Source organism: Molothrus ater, chromosome 25, assembly GCF_012460135.2.
Source record: "Molothrus ater isolate BHLD 08-10-18 breed brown headed cowbird chromosome 25, BPBGC_Mater_1.1, whole genome shotgun sequence".
Classification (NCBI taxonomy): domain Eukaryota; kingdom Metazoa; phylum Chordata; class Aves; order Passeriformes; family Icteridae; genus Molothrus; species Molothrus ater.
The window spans coordinates 1,296,397-1,311,726 of record NC_050502.2 but is presented as its reverse complement, the minus strand read 5'-3'; the positions used below and the strand labels follow the sequence as shown (position 1 = coordinate 1,311,726).

Genomic DNA, 15,330 nt, shown 5'->3' with positions numbered 1-15,330 from the left:
AGCCTGCAGCAGGGCAGGCAGGGCTCCCCTCCCCACATCTGGCTGGGATCTGGCCCCTCACAGCCTGGGTTACCCCAAAATGGGGATGTGCACACGGGGTACAGCCAGACAGAACCGTACAAATGTTCTGCTCCAGACTGGGAGGGAAAGGCCTCCTGTTGGATTTGCAAGGATCCCCCGACGCCTGGGAAGAATGATGTGCAGAGCTCCATGATATCAGAGGGCTAATTAATTACTTCATTATACTATATTATACTATAGTACAAAGAAACCTAAAGAATACTAAAAGATACTAAAGAAAACTCGTGACTGTCTCTCAAAAGTCAGGACACAGCTTTTTCCAATTGGCCAAGGAAACAAAACAATCCTCAGCAGAATCCAATTGACAAACTCCTTCAGATAAGCTTCCAACACGTTCCACATGAGCACAACAGGAGGAGCAAATGAGATAAAATTTGTTTTTTCTTTCTCTGAGGTTCCTTGGATTCCCAAGGAACCCAGGAATTCCCAGGAAATATCCTTGGGAAGCTGTGCCTTGCTTGTCTCTGTGAAGAGAAATGTGGGCACAGGCCTCCCCCACTGACCCCCCTGCAAAGCAGATGTGGGCAGGAGCAGAGCTTTGCTGGCTGGTGTGGGGCAGGGGTGACCATGGGGAGGCTCTGAAGCTCTGGAGAGAGAGACAAGGGACCCTGGAGTGGCTGTCCCTGCTCAGGTGCCTCTGGGGCAGCCCAGGCAGCTCCCAGGGCAGGGATGGATTTGAACTCCCAGCAATGTTCTGGGGTGTTTTTCTCAAACTGGTGTTGACCCTACATGAGCAGGAAGGAACTCACAGAATCCAAGGATAATTGTACTTGGGAAGGGCAAGCTGGGGGTCTGTAACCCTGATCCAGTTTGGATCAGGCTCTGTTGAGTCCAGAGCATCTCCAGGCATGGGGGCTCTGGGACTTCCCTGAGTCCCAGGACAGGACCCTGTCCCCTTCCCTTGGGACAGGACAGGACCCTGTCGCCTTCCCTTGGGACAGGACAGGACCCTGTCCCCTTCCCTTGGGACAGGACCCTGTCCCCTTCCCTTGGGACAGGACTGGACCCTGTCCCCTTCCCGTGGGACAGGACTGGACCCTGTTCCCTTCCCTTGGGACAGGACTGGACCCTGTCCCCTTCCCTTGGGACAGGACAGGACCCTGTCCCCTTCCATTGGGACAGGACTGGACCCTGTCCCCTTCCCTTGGGACAGGACAGGACCCTGTCCCCTTCCATTGGGACAGGACTGGACCCTGTCCCCTTCCCTGGTTGGCGCCTGGCTCAGGGCAGCCCCAGGGCTGCTCAGTGGCACTGCTGAGCTCCTCACCTCCCCCTGCTCTGCTCCTCACACACCCCCAGATGGGGCTCAGGAGCTCAAATGCCCCAAACTCTGCCCCAGCCTCAGAAGCTCCTGCCCAGGTGCCAGGAGGGTGGGGTGATGCCTCCCAGCCACACTCACACCCCAGCTCATTGCCCAGCCTGGAGCCTGAGGTGAGCAGCTGGATTGCTGCAGAAATCCTACACCTTTATTTAGTGAATATCAGTGAATATTTAGTGAATATTCACCTCAGCCTGCTCCCAGGACAGGATTCTTGGGGGAGGATTCCCAGTCCAGGATCCCAGTCCAGCATTCCCAGTCCAGCATTCCCAGTACAATATTCCCAGTGCACCATTCCCAGTACACCATTCCCAGTCCAATATTCCCGTACACCATTCCCAGTACACCATTCCCAGTACTTCATTCCCAGTACATCATTCCCAGTACACCATTCCCAGTACAATATTCCTGTACACCATTCCCAGTACACCATTCCCAGTTCAATATTCCCAGTACACCATTCCCAGTACTTCATTCCCAGTACATCATTCCCAGTACAATATTCCCAGTACAATATTCCCAGTACACCATTCCCAGTACAATATTCCCAGTACAATATTCCCAGTACACCATTCCCAGTACATCATTCCCAGTACACCATTCCCAGTTCAATATTCCCAGTGCACCATTCCCAGCCCGGCGCTCCCGGACCCTCCCGGGCATAGGCAGCGGGGCGGGGCCATCACAGCGGGGCGGGGCCACATCGATGGCGTCATCGCTGCGCTCTGATGACGTCACTGTATCGGCCCCGCCTCTCGCCATGGCGGCGCCCTGCGCGGAGATGGAGCCGGCGGCGCCTCCGGCCTCTGCCCCCGCCGCTCCCGCGGCCGCGCCGGGCTCGGCCGGGCTCGTGTGCGCGCAGGGCCGCAACCTGCGGGCGGTGCTGTGCCAGCGCTGCGGCTCCCGGGTGCTGCTGCCCGGCGCCGCCACCTTCGCCCGCCGTGAGGTACCGGGGGGTTCGGGGGGTGGCGGGCGGTGCCGGCCGGGCGGTGCCGGCCGGGCGGTGACGGCCCCGTGTCTCCGCAGCTCCTCCTGCCCGCCATGAGGAAGAAGGCGGCGGCGGCGGCGGCGGGCGGCGGCGGGGACGTGCTGCGGGAGCACTGGCTGGTGCGCGACATGTTCTCCTTCGAGAACGTGGGGTTCACCCGCGACGTGGGCAACGTCAAGTTCCTGGTGTGCGCCGACTGCGAGGCGGGGCCCATCGGCTGGCACTGCCTGGACGACAAGGACAGCTTCTACGTGGCGCTGGAGCGCGTGGCCCACGAGTGACGCCGGCCCGGGCTGGGAGCCGGGCCCGGCCCTCGGGAGCCGCGAGAGCCCCGCGGGGGCCGGGCAGCCCTGGGACTGACCGCGGCTGGGCGCCCCGAGCCCCACCGAGCACGGCCCGCCTGCCCCGCGGCCTGGCTGGCCGCAGCTTGCCTGCTCCCCGGTGTGACCGACCCACGGCTCCACTGTCACCCCGTTTCCCAGATCCACAGGCTGAGCAGCGTCAGGAATCGCAGCCCGGGCACAGCCGGCTCTCACTGCACCCACACGGGAAGAGTGTTGGTGGTGGGAGGGTCCCTGTACCCTGCAGGGACAGCTCACCCTGACATCTTTGCCTCGTAGCCCCAGTCTGGCTGCTCTGCCCCAGTCTGGCTGCTCTGCCACTTCCCTGGTGGCTGCTGTTGCTCCAGGGGGCTGAGGTGTCTCTCGTGCTGGTGGCCCTGTGACACCATGTGAATGGGGGCACTGGGACAGGGCACTGCACTGACAGGACTGCTGCACTGAGTCCTCGTGGCAGCTGAAACTGTCTGACCTGCAGCCACAGCAGTTCCAGGGCTTAAGGCTGAATCTTCTGTTGATTTTCAGAAGGAATGTTTGCTGCCCCAAGCTCTAACATTTATGTTCTCCAAAACCTCATCCCACCTGACAGCTGTGGCACCTGAAGTGAGTGTAAGGCATTCCAACTAATGTGTGCAGTCCTATTAACTGAGTACTTGGGAACAAACACACAGGTAGAATGTGCAGACAGCATAAGCTGATAGTGCAGCAAACAAAGAAAATGTGCCAGACCATGGAGCTTTCAGGCAGCAAGAGTGAAGAGATTCCAGCCTGAAAAGCAACTGAATCATTGGACAGGCAGTGCTGAAGCATGTCAGAACATATGAGTGTGTGTGAAACAGTGATGTCAGGAAGGAATTTCTCTTCTGTAAAAGCTGGTGGTAAGAGTGATCTGGGATATTGTGACCAGTTTTGGTTTCTGCCTTTTAAAAGCTGGGCACAGAGCTGATTAAAGATGGAAGGAGGCTGCAGCAGCCGTGGCTCTCCCTGCATTTATCACTGCTGGTAATCGTGGCCCAGCTCATTCTCCATTGCTGAGCCCTGTGTGAGTGACACAAGAGCTCTCCAGGGGGGCTTTGGGCTCCCTGGTGCTGTCCCTCTCTGTGGAACACATCCCTGTCCTCTGCTCCTGAGCACTTGGGTACTAACCCAGCTGGGAAGGTGTGGCTGTCACCGTGCTGGGTGATGGACTTGTTTGTGCCACCTAACTCAAGGTGGAATGTAGGGTGCTGCCCCAAGGCTGTGGGAAGAACCTTTCCCTTGCCCCTCTAATGAAACAATTTTGCTGGCAGGGCTCTGTAAGGCAGGCAGAGCTGCAGATGAGTCTCCCAGAAGAGGCATCCTGACAGCAGGAGGGGCAGAAACAAGTCCCTTCTGCCTGCAGTGCTTGAGCACCTGCACTTCTATGATTTGGAGACACTGCCTCAATGTGTGGCCTGCTCTGGGGCTGCTCTGTCAGGAACCTCTGCTGTGGGCAGTCAGGATTTATCAGGGCAGGGAGAAAGGCAGAACTGGGGGCTGAGGGCTGAGGAGCAGAAGGCAGATCCTGTGCTGGGTCCTTGCTAAATGTGTCAGATGGACATTTGTCATGGAAACTGCTTTTTCCCTCCTGCCCTTCCTGTCTCTTAGCCCTAAGCCCAAGGACTGCACAGGTTCACCAAGGAGATGTGCCTCAAAGGACAGGAGAGTTTCACTTGGGTTCTGCACAGGCATGGCAAAATGGTGGGATCACATCAGTAATTTCACACTTTCATTTGGATTATTGTCTCTTAGGATATGTGTTCTGACCTGAAATACCCCAGTTACAGTTCATGTTACTTAAATATGCTGCACTGCTCACACCTCATTTTGAAGGAGCCACTGTGCAGAACAGACTGTGGAAATCAGCTTGACTAACACTGAGTAAATGACCTCCAAGAAATGGCACCTGTGGATTCCTGAGTAGTGGGTGGCACTGGGAGGAGCTGGGGGTGGTGGCAGCCTTCCCAGTCAGTAGAACACCCCTGGAGAGATGTGAGAGCTCAGGTCAAAGCCTTCACGTTGGAATGGCAGCAGGAGAGGGGAGCTGAGTCCTCCATGGATCCAGGTGTGCTTTCTGCTGGCTCTTAAATGGGATCACACAATCTTGAAATGCTAAGAAATGAACAGTGTGATGGGAATTCTTGGGAAGAAGCTTTTGTACCATGAGATCTTGGGTGTCATTCAGCCTCGGGTAGGGTCTGGGTTCCTGCAGCTTGGACAGGCCACGAGAAACCCCTGCAGTGCTGGTGGCACAGGGACCTGGGGCAGGTGATGGGACAGCTGTGCAACCCAGCTCTCAGTCAGCACCTGGGCCAATTCATGTTCCCAGAGGTGACTGAGAATTTCAGGGAGGTGGGGGGAAGGCAGCATCACTGTGTGGGATTTGAGCTCAGGCAGCTCCACTGTGCCGTCACTGGAGCTGTGGGGGAGGAGTGTCCCAGTCAGCAGACATGGCCTGGGGGAAGAGCAGCTGCTGCTCCACTGGACACATCACCAGGTCTGGGATCTGCTGAAGCTGCACCGTTCCTGTGTCAATGAGAGCTAATAAAAATTCACATAGACTCACAAATATTTTCACTGCTTTTTTTTCCAGCATGCTGAAAAACTTTTCCAGTTGCCTGCATTAACTCCTAGAAAATAAGGGTAGACAACCCTAAGGCATGGAAGGCACTTACATGGTATCTAGGAAGGCTCACCTTGCAGCCCCTCTTTCTCTATCAATACCAAGACAGTACAGAAATCCTTATTTCCACATGTAGATGACTTTATATTAATTTGAAAATGGATTCTTCTATTTAATGTCTGCATAGATTTGACTCCTGAGACCATCCTGTGTTAAGATGTAGCAGTGCCTCGGAACAGTAACAAACCTGCCTCCTTTGCTCCAGCCAATCCCTCCAGCAAGGTTCAAGGGGGCAAATAATAACAATTTTGTCTAATTGCTTCCCGGTGTGGATTTGGCAGGATCTCTAGTGCCTGCATGCCTGGTTTGTTTGGGTCAGTGTTTATATGCCCTAAATGTGCTCAGGATGGTTGAAAGCAGACCTTGCTCCAGTCTGGCTCTGGTACTGGGATGGGTTCACAGCCCAGAGCTGTGGTCTGGTTCTGGCATTGGCACCTCCTGTAGCTTCACCTCTCTGCTCCCATTCCCACCCAAACCTCCCACTGGAGCAGCTGCTGAGCCCTTTGTATGTTCAGTTTGATAACTTGGGCTAAAGCTTCCTTTCTTGGCTGCTGGGTTGACACATGCAGCCCGTGATCGGCTCCAGGGGCAATGGCAGGATGGAGGCCATTCCTCCTTTTTGGCAGCTGCAGGCTGTGAGATCAGCTGAGCTGTCCTGGGGAGCTGCCACAACTCATGCCTTGCACAGAGGTCACAATCACACTCTTCCTTCCCTAAATGAGTTACATTTCACTGAACCAGGTACGTGGTGCATGGAGCAGGGGCTGGGATTCAAGGCTCCCTCTTTCCCAAGCTCTGCAAGTCAGCAAAAGCCTGGGTGCCTGGGCCTGCCAGGACCTGAGGCCTCTCCTTGATTCCTCCCCTCTGACTGGGAATCTTCAGCAGGGCAGTGGTGACAATGTGGACTTTGAAGCAGTAGCTTGGAGAACGTTGCTGTTTGCTCCCTGCTGTGTCCTAGGGCTCTCCCATCCAGCTGAGGCCTCACAGAGGAACCCAGCAGGGATGAAGTGGGATCTCTGCAGCACCTGCAGTGTGTCTGTGGGACCTGCTGCCTGCAGGTGTGGAAGGGAATGGCTCAGCAGAGTTCAGAGAAGAGCTGTGGCTGATGAAAGCAGGGCCAGCTTGGCCAGGGAGGTGGTTGTGGTGTTCCCTGTCCTGCACAGCTCATCTTGCTGCATTCCCTGAACCTCTCTGTGAGCAGGGACTGCCCCATCAGCACAGGCAGTTCTGCAGGGAGCTGGTTGGGAGAACAAGGATTTCTGAAATGAGTTATAAATTTCCCTGAAGGTAATTTTACATATCTGACATTACACTCCCTGGCAGGAACATAAGTAGGAGGAAAGGAAACAATTGAGATGAAATAGCTTCAGGGTCCTTGGACAACTGGTGCAGGGAAAGCGTCCCTGCCTCCCACAGAGTCAGGTTAATACAGGCCAAACTCCAGAATCAAAGAAACACTAAACCACCAAGTATTTTGCCAAAAACCCACCAAGTATTTTGAAGCTGCCTGGGGACACAAAAGGAAACCACAGCAGATGAGTGGAACTGGCCATAAAAATGCAGAGAGAGCATGAGGGCTTTTATCAAAGCCAGCTTTGTTCTCTTTCAACCAACACTTTTATGCATTTCAGCATAAATACTTGAGTGCTGAGTTGTGAGGCAGCCAGGTCCCTCCAGTGCAGCTTTGGTATGAGCACAGCTGGGCCCCTCAGTACAGAGAAGAGGGAGGTGGCAGCCCAGCAGTCCAGGTGAGCCTGTGGGGCTGCATGGGGGAGAGAAGGCAATTTTCACAGGAGTGTGCTTTGGAGTGCCCCTGCACCTGAAAATGACCCAATCTTACACAGTGAAAATCGAGTGCTTGGCTCCCTTCATGTGACCCCTGAGGAAGAGTGAGCAGGTTCCAGGGTTGCTGAGATAACACTTCCATCCTCTGAGAGGGGGAAGCAGCTCTGGAAAAAGTGTTTCTTGCATCTTTTCTGAAACTGAATGGAGCATGGCACAGTCCATCCCAATGGTTGCTGCAGTTTGGCTTTTGAAGTGCTGCACATAGAACTCCAGGAGAGCTGCAGGGGTGGGAGCACCTGGGGGGAGGATCTGTCCCTTGAGCATCCCAGAGCCATTTTCTGGGGGCTTAAGACATGAACAGAGACATCAGCTAGTCATATACAGCTTCTGCCTGGAGAAAACCCTGCCAGGGAGGGAAGGGCGCCTGCCTCTCAGCCGTGTGGGCTGAGCTGGGCGGGACAGCCTGGGGCAGGTTTGGAGCCCAGAAATGCAGCCGGACAGAAATGCAGAGCCCAGAAATGCAGTGGGGCGTGTGCCAGAGGGCCAGAGCCGCGTGTATCGGAGCTCCGGCTGAGTGTGGCAGGACAGGGCAGAGCTGCCGGCGGCTCTGTCCTTCACAAACCTTTCAGGGTAATTTGCGTTGATGGGATCCGAGTGTCCTTGGGGCAGGGCTGCGCTGGGAGCATTCCCTCGTGGGTGTGTTTGTCCCCGCCTCTCCTCGCTGGGGAAGCAGCAGGGTGTGTGTGTGCTCAGCTGGGCTCCGCTCCCCCTTTCATGTTCCTTATCTTGCAGAGGCTCTCGGTTCCCTGCGGGAAGCTGACAGTTGCTGTAATCGCTGTGCGTGCAGAGGGAGAGCGCTCCATCTGCTTGCTGCCCGGAGTACCCTGTGCCATTGTTCCAGCCCAGCTGGAAGAGATGCCCTGAGAGCAAGGGAAAATGAGCAAAGCCGTGTCAGCACAGGTATCCTTCCCCTCCCGAAGGAGCTGGCTCTGCGCTGCCTGGAATGCTGTCCATGGCAAACAGCCAGAGCACAGCTCGTTGCACAATCGCTGGTAATTTGGAATATCTGGCAGTGGAACGTGAGGACATGGCTTCTAGAATTTGTTGCCTCATTCTTTCCTGTTCTCTTGGAGGACTTGGTTCTCTCTGCCAGGCCATGGCATGTCCAAGGGGCTGGCACCAAGAAAAGCCAGGACCTGCCAAATAGAACCCAAAAAGAGTGCTTGGAGAAAGGGGCAGCTTCAGGCTCCAGAGGGAGGGATCTCCCTTGATGAGGAACACCCAAGTGTGAGCGCTGTAGCTGTGCCTCAGCAGCGATCTGGGGGCTCTGTGCCCTCATCAGCTCAGTTCCTGCTGCAGCCACAGTTGTCCCAGCCTGGCTCTGGTGCCAGCACTCCACAGCCCTCATGATGCCAGCACTGCTCAGGGGGATCTGGTTCCATCCCTTTCCTCAAGGCCCCTGCTAGGATATGGGGGTTTCTGTTGGGATCCCAGTATGCTGGCACCAAAAGGGAATGTCTTGTGTGTAGCTGGATGGTACCCAAGACACAGCTCCTGATTTTGGGAGAGGTGATCCCACAGTGCCCAGTGATGAACAAACTCAGGGCAGCACAACTTAAAGTGCAGTTCACTGGGACCCTCTGGCTCACTCCTTGGCACCCCCTTCCTGCTTTCTCAGACAATTAGTTTGTGCTGCTGATCCAGCTAAACTGGTCTTGGCACAGAGGTCAGTGAGAAGAGGCTGTTCCACGTGCAGCTGCACCACAAGGCCACTGCAGGACTGGGTGCACTGGTTGAAGTGCAGTGCACTGCAGAGCACCTCTGCCTTGTCCATGCACCCCTGGGCAGAGCACTGGACCACCTGGAGCTCTCCAGCCAGGTCAGTGCCTACAGTGCTTCAGCTCCTCAGGGCTAATGGGGGCATGAATGCTCAGCTCTGTCCTGGTGCCCTGCTCTAATCCATCAGTGTCACCATGAATTTCCAGAGGGTCTCAAATCTGAGCCAGTGGACTGAGCAGTTTCTGTTCCTACCTGCTTTACTGCTCAGCACTCCACAGGATTCTCAGTACAACCACCCTGTGTGCACTTTGGGTAGCAAGAACCAACTCAGGTCTGTGACACTTCCCCCAGCCTCTGCTGCCTGGCCATCACAGATGGAGGAGTCTGGACTGTGGATGTATTGTGGTTTAGTCCCAGCTGGCAGCTAAGCACCAACATAGCCCCTCATTTGTAATGGCAGGGGAAGTGGAAGGTGAAAGTGAGAAAACTGGTGGGTTTACCTGAAGACAGGTAAATAATGAAAAAGAATTTTTTAAAAATATAAGGGGAGAAAACTAACAAAGAGAGGAAAATAGAAACCAAGAAAAGTGATACAAGAAAGTAATCGCTCATCACCAACTGCCCTAAGCCTGGCCAGACCCCACCATCTCCCTATCCTCTGTTTCAGGGCTGAGCATGGCATCACATGGTCTGCGATATTCCTGTGGTCAGTAAGGAACCATAGCTGTCCTGGCTGTGTCCCCCCAGCTCCTTGTGCACCCCTGGCCCAACACTGGTGGGTCAGGGTGAGGGGGCAGAACAGCTGCTGACTCAGTAGGAGCTAAATCATCCCTGTGGGATCAGTGCTGTTCTCAGCACAGATTCCAAACAGCACCACCAGGTGCTGTGGAGAGCTGTAACTCTGCCCCAGCCCAAAGCCCTACAGGATGTGCCCTGCTTGCCACACTCACCCACTGCACCTCTGCCAGGTGCCATGGTCACAGTCAGTACAGATGTGAATGTCCCAGCTCTGGGAATAGGAATGAGCTGGGCCCTGGTGCTGCTGCCTGAGCAGAAGGGAGGGGAAGCTGCACAGCAAGAGAGAGCTGGCTTAATGAGTTATTTTGGTTACCCACACTAAAGGAATCACTAAATTGTTTGGGTTGGAAAGGACCTTAAAGCTGATCTTGTTTTCACCCCTGTCATGGGCAGGGACACCTCCCACTGTCCCAGGCTGCTCCAAGCCCCATCCAGCCTGGCCTGTGACACTTCCAGGGATCCAGGGGCAGCCACAGCTGCTCTGGGCAACCTGTGCCAGGGCCTCCCCACCTTCACAGGAAGGAATTTCTCCCCAGTATCCCACCCATCCCTGCCCTCTGGCAGTGGGAAGCCATTCCCCCTCATCGTGGCATTCCAGCCCTTGTCCAAAGTCCCTCTCCAGATCTCCTGGAGCCCCTTTAGGTGCTGGAAGGAACTCTAAGGTCTCCCTGGAGCCTTCTCTTCTCCAGGTGAATACCTCCCAAAAAAAGCCAATTATTGCCCTAAAAGAGAGACCAATTCCTCTAGCAGGGCAAGACAAGATATTTTTCAGTATCTAAACCAAAAGTTAATGTGGAGAAGACAAAATGTGTAGGCTAGGGACAGTTTACTCCCAGGTAACAAACTGAACTGGTTACAGGTTCAGGTACCAAAGTCTGGGATCATTTGAGACAGGGGCACTGTCCAGCACAGACACAGCACCCCAAAACAGAGAGGCACAGCCCAGTGGGTGAGTTCCTCAGGGGGGCTTTGAATTCTAAATGAAAAACAACTGTACTTGCCAGAGAAGCTCTTTCAGCTTTGACAAATGGCAGGTGGAGGTTTGGTACCGCAGAGCAGCAGGAAAGGCAGGAAAGCAGCACTGAAAGAGCCTGGGCTGAAGCAATATTTAAAGTGAGCAGGGATGGGAGCAGCCCCTGCAATGTGGGCTTGCAGAGAACAAAAAAATAGGGCAGGTAGTGAAGTCCAGGCTTGCAGGAGCAGGATTAAAACAGTTGGATGAACAAATAATCTAAGATTTAAAAGCAGAGAATGTATTTAAGGTCATTAAAGCAGGCACTTATTTAAGGATTACCTCCAAGAAGCCAGGCTAATAGCACGGTGAGGTTACAAAGTCAAGTGATCAAGGGAGAGAATGCTGATATTAATCTTGCTCATGAAATGTTCATCTGTGGGCAGACACTGCTGCACTGAAAGAACCTCACAAACAAAAACAGAGCCCAGCCCTTTGGGGTTCCACTCTGGCAACTCAGGCACATCCTGCCACTTAATTGGACACTCCCTGCGGGGGCAGGATCAGGTACAAACAGGGTTTAATCACATAATCACAGATACACCTACTGCACACACTCAGGGTTCTGGAGGCCTTCCCTACAAACCACTCTGGCTATGCCTTCTGCCTTGTAGTTCCTGTATTGAGGGATTCCCAGCCCATCTGGATCAGGACTGTTTAGAACAGGAATGAATTCAGTGCTGTCTAGTTATTAATAGTTTTCAGCTCTAAATGAAAGATTTATCTTGGCACCCAGCAAACATTCTCAAAACCCTTATGGAGAATCCATGTCCTCCCATCAAGGTCTGGCCTGAGGTCAGTGGATCAAGCATTCTCCCTGAATTGTTGCTCTGTTTGTTGCAATGCAGCACTGAGATAAAATGTGCAGGTCTGTGTGATGAGATGGAAGGTTGCTGTGGTTTAGAAATTATATTCCCCAATTCAGTGTCTCCACCAAGACTCCCCCAAACCAGATGCCTCTTACTGCCCCCTTCCTCTCCACCTTCCTGGTCTAGGGAGGAGATGGGATTGAGAATTGGGGGCACAAAAGGTGCAAATTGTGAGTTAAAAACAATTTACTGGAAACATCTATGAGATAAGAAAACAACCAGAAGTAGCAACAATATGTAATAACACGAGGTATAAGGCATTATTTATTTACATGGAGAACCACAATACCCAACAGCTCTTCCCAACCACACCACACTTTCCCCCACCAAAAGAGAATGTCATTCTCCCCCAGGGAGGGGGAGTCCCTCACTGCCACCTTCCCACCCTGGCAGTGAAGTGCATGGTATGGAATAACAACCTGGAACCACCCACATGGCTCCAGGCTCTGCCTCTCATGGCTGCTGGGAAAAAGTTTCACCCTGTCCTGGCTGAAACCAGGGCAAATGTGCAGGTCTGTGTGGGGAGGTGAACATCCTGCTCTGCAGCCAAAGCCCAGCAATGTGCACTGGGCTGTTGCTACTCTCTGGTGCATCCCAGGAGCACCCCCACCTGCACATCCCTGTCCCTCCCAGGGCCCTGCCCACACCACCCTGGGGCACACCAGAGGATCCCCACCCACCTGGGTTATGCAGTTCTCCTAATGAGAAAGTGAAATCCATGTTAAGGACCTGGCTGCTGGACTGTGCTCCTTCCTGCTGCTGGAGCATCACACATCCCTTCACCAGCTCCCAGGTGATGTCCAGGAGCAGCTCCAGGTCCTGCCATCTAAAATTTAAAACAATTAATAAAATCAAATATATTAGAGACAGAAAGAGTCTTTCAGAGCCAGAGAATAAAATCTATCACTGAGGAGCAGGGCCCCCACACTGCTGAGGTACCCCCTGATCCAGCCTGCAATGGGCTGGTGTAAGGCTGGTGGCTATGGGATACAGCTTAAACCAGAGCAGGAAATCCCACAAAGTCACTGTCAGTCCCCCCTTCCCCAGCTGCCATGCTCCTGTGTGTGGAATTGTCCACACAGGCATCTGGGCTGCGTTCTTTGGCCTCCACAAAGGAGGCACTTGGAAGGGAGTGTCTCTCCTCTGATCCACCCAGAGGGGCCCTACACTTCTGGAAGGAGCCAGGTCTAAAAGCAGGGTGAGTGCCCAGGACTGAGGATGGATGTGTGAAACAGCCTGGATTTGCACTTGGAGAGGAGGAGATGAACCTGAGCTCTGAAACCATGGAGCTGTGCTGAAGCACTGTCCCCTGAGTGGTGCAGTTTGATGGCTTCACTCTCACCATACATGTGCCCTCAGTAATTCTCACACCTGGACGGGTGTGCTGTGAGCTGGGGATGAGGAGGAGCTGCTGCCTCAGTCAGTACCTGGCTGAAATGCAGGCAGCAGGCTGCCCTTGTCCATCTGAGTGCTGGGGAATGTGCATGGAACTCCCAGGTCATCCCAGGTACTCAGGGCAGGCAGGCAGAGGGTTAAGGATGTCATGGTTTTGGGAATTCACTGATAGAAGTGAACATGCACACATTATTTTTCCAATTCTTCTGAGAGAGAACAGAATGTAAGAGCTACAGAGTTGTACATTCAAAGAAGTTTCATCCAAGCTGCTGGAGAAGCCCCAGGCCTACAGTGCAGCTGCAGAGACTGTATCACAGATACACAGCCAGTCCAGAATTTTTGGAAGGTGTCATATTCACTGAACACACAGGCTGCAGCCAAAGTCTGTGCCTGGGGCCATGATAGCATTACCAGGCACAGGGAAATCCTGGAGTGTTGGGAAGGATGAAAGTTTGACAAGAAAGCCTCACAGATATGTATGCCTAGCAGAAAGATTTTTAAATGTAGAGTCTGATGAAGGAATAGAGATGGAAGCAAGTTTTGATATAGAAGAAAAGAATTGCTGAGCCAGTCTTACTGGATAACCAAGGAGGCAAAGGGTGTGTTAGTCAGAAGGGGTTTTTATGGCTTAGAGCAAAGGATAAACCCACCCCAAACAAGATGTTCTTACCAAGCAGAAAGAGAGCACAGGCAAACAAGTCAGCAAATGGTGCAAGTAGAAAAAAGGTCTCAGAATTTTCCACTGCAAGAAAACTAAAAAACAACTTCTAGATTAACCTGTAATGTACTGACTTTGAGTGATTGGGGAATAGTGACATGAATATGGTAATTACAGTAGTTATGATAGGCTATAGATAATAGTTAAGGGATAGATTGGTTCTACTGTATTAAGATGCTCAGCAAAGAAAAGTATATAATGCATTGTAACCAAAAGAAAAGTCTATAATGCATTGTGACCAAAAGAAAAGTAAATAATGCATTGTGACCAAAACCAAAGGGTCTCCAGGCCTGCCTGCAGCTGGAGCTGACAGCTGTGGGCACAGCTCTGTCACCCACGACCCTGGGCTGCTGGAATATCTTGGATGGAATAAACTGCATTTTGGAGAGCTGGATCCCACATCTCTCATTCAGGTTCTTACACTGGAGAAACAAAAAAACTCTGCTGCTCACAGAACTGGTCTCCAGCAGGAAAAAAGAATGTGCTCAAGAAAGCCCCAATAGCCCCTTGGACTTGACATGACTGTTTAGTCAAACTAAATCAAAAGCATTTCAGGTCCTAAAGAATGGTTTTTGGGTGTGCAGCAGCACCAGCTTCTGTAGGACTGGGGGAATTCTTGATAGTGCAGCAGCTGTGGGAGGGCACACTGAGGGAAACTGAGGCACACTACCAGGACTATCCTGGTCTTCTTTACCAAACAACTTCACTAAGGAGATGCTCACAGCTAAGAGCACTTTGCAACCAAGGTCATGCCTCAGTGAGGTTAGGCCAAGCAATTAGGATAAAACAAATGAGAAAAAATAACAGAAAGAGAAGTTCTTTCAGGTCTCTTGGAGCACAGGTTGGGGATTATTAGAAGTTTAAAATTGACTGGATTCTTCAAATGTACACCAGCTTGAAAGCACTAAGCAAAGAAGTTGGGCTTGCTGAGGATCAAAACATGAAAGAGAAGACTTATCTTTAAAAAACACATTGCACACCTTGGTGTATGTTTTTGCTTGGTGTCCATCACCCAGCTCACAGGTACCCATTTGTGTGATCACTCCCCATTCTGGTGTGGGGATGGCCATGATGCCTTGAGAGGCTACCCAGAACAGAGCTAGACAGTGTTAAAGGAATAAAGGAGGTATTAAAAAGGCCCTCAAAAGATACACCTTGGGCAGTACAAGAGCCTGGCCAAGGCTACACCCAAGATGGACCCCAGGTCACAAGTTTTCACACTTTTAAAAGTTTTGGTTCATTTCCATATTGGGGTTAATTGTCCAATTCCAGCTCCAGGTTATGCAGTCCCATCCTCCCAGTTTGCTCTCCTCAATTCCCTGTTGTTTACACTTTTAGAGCCTGAAGCTGCAGCGGTGTCCTTGGTTCTGGGGCTAGAAGATCATTGCTTTGTCTGACTAAACTGTGAAGAGAACTCACTGACGCTCTATATGAAGTTTAGAGCTATATAGTAATGCAGTACAGAATCTGGAAAATATGAAAGCTAAAACTTAAGATATCAGCCAAATTCCCTAAACACCATTTTGTGCTTTCTTATAGCCCACCTGT

General features: G+C 52.6%; 1 protein-coding gene across 1 annotated transcript; it reads left to right on the top strand.

Annotated features, from left to right (window-relative positions):
• Positions 1-2,159: 2,159 nt before the first annotated feature.
• RABIF (RAB interacting factor) lies at positions 2,160-5,312 on the top strand. The gene is made up of 2 exons (XM_036398545.1): positions 2,160-2,345; positions 2,426-5,312. The coding sequence occupies exons 1-2, from the start codon at positions 2,160-2,162 to the stop codon at positions 2,666-2,668; spliced, it is 429 nt and encodes a 142-aa protein (XP_036254438.1). The 3' UTR covers positions 2,669-5,312.
• The last annotated feature ends 10,018 nt before the right edge of the window (positions 5,313-15,330 follow it).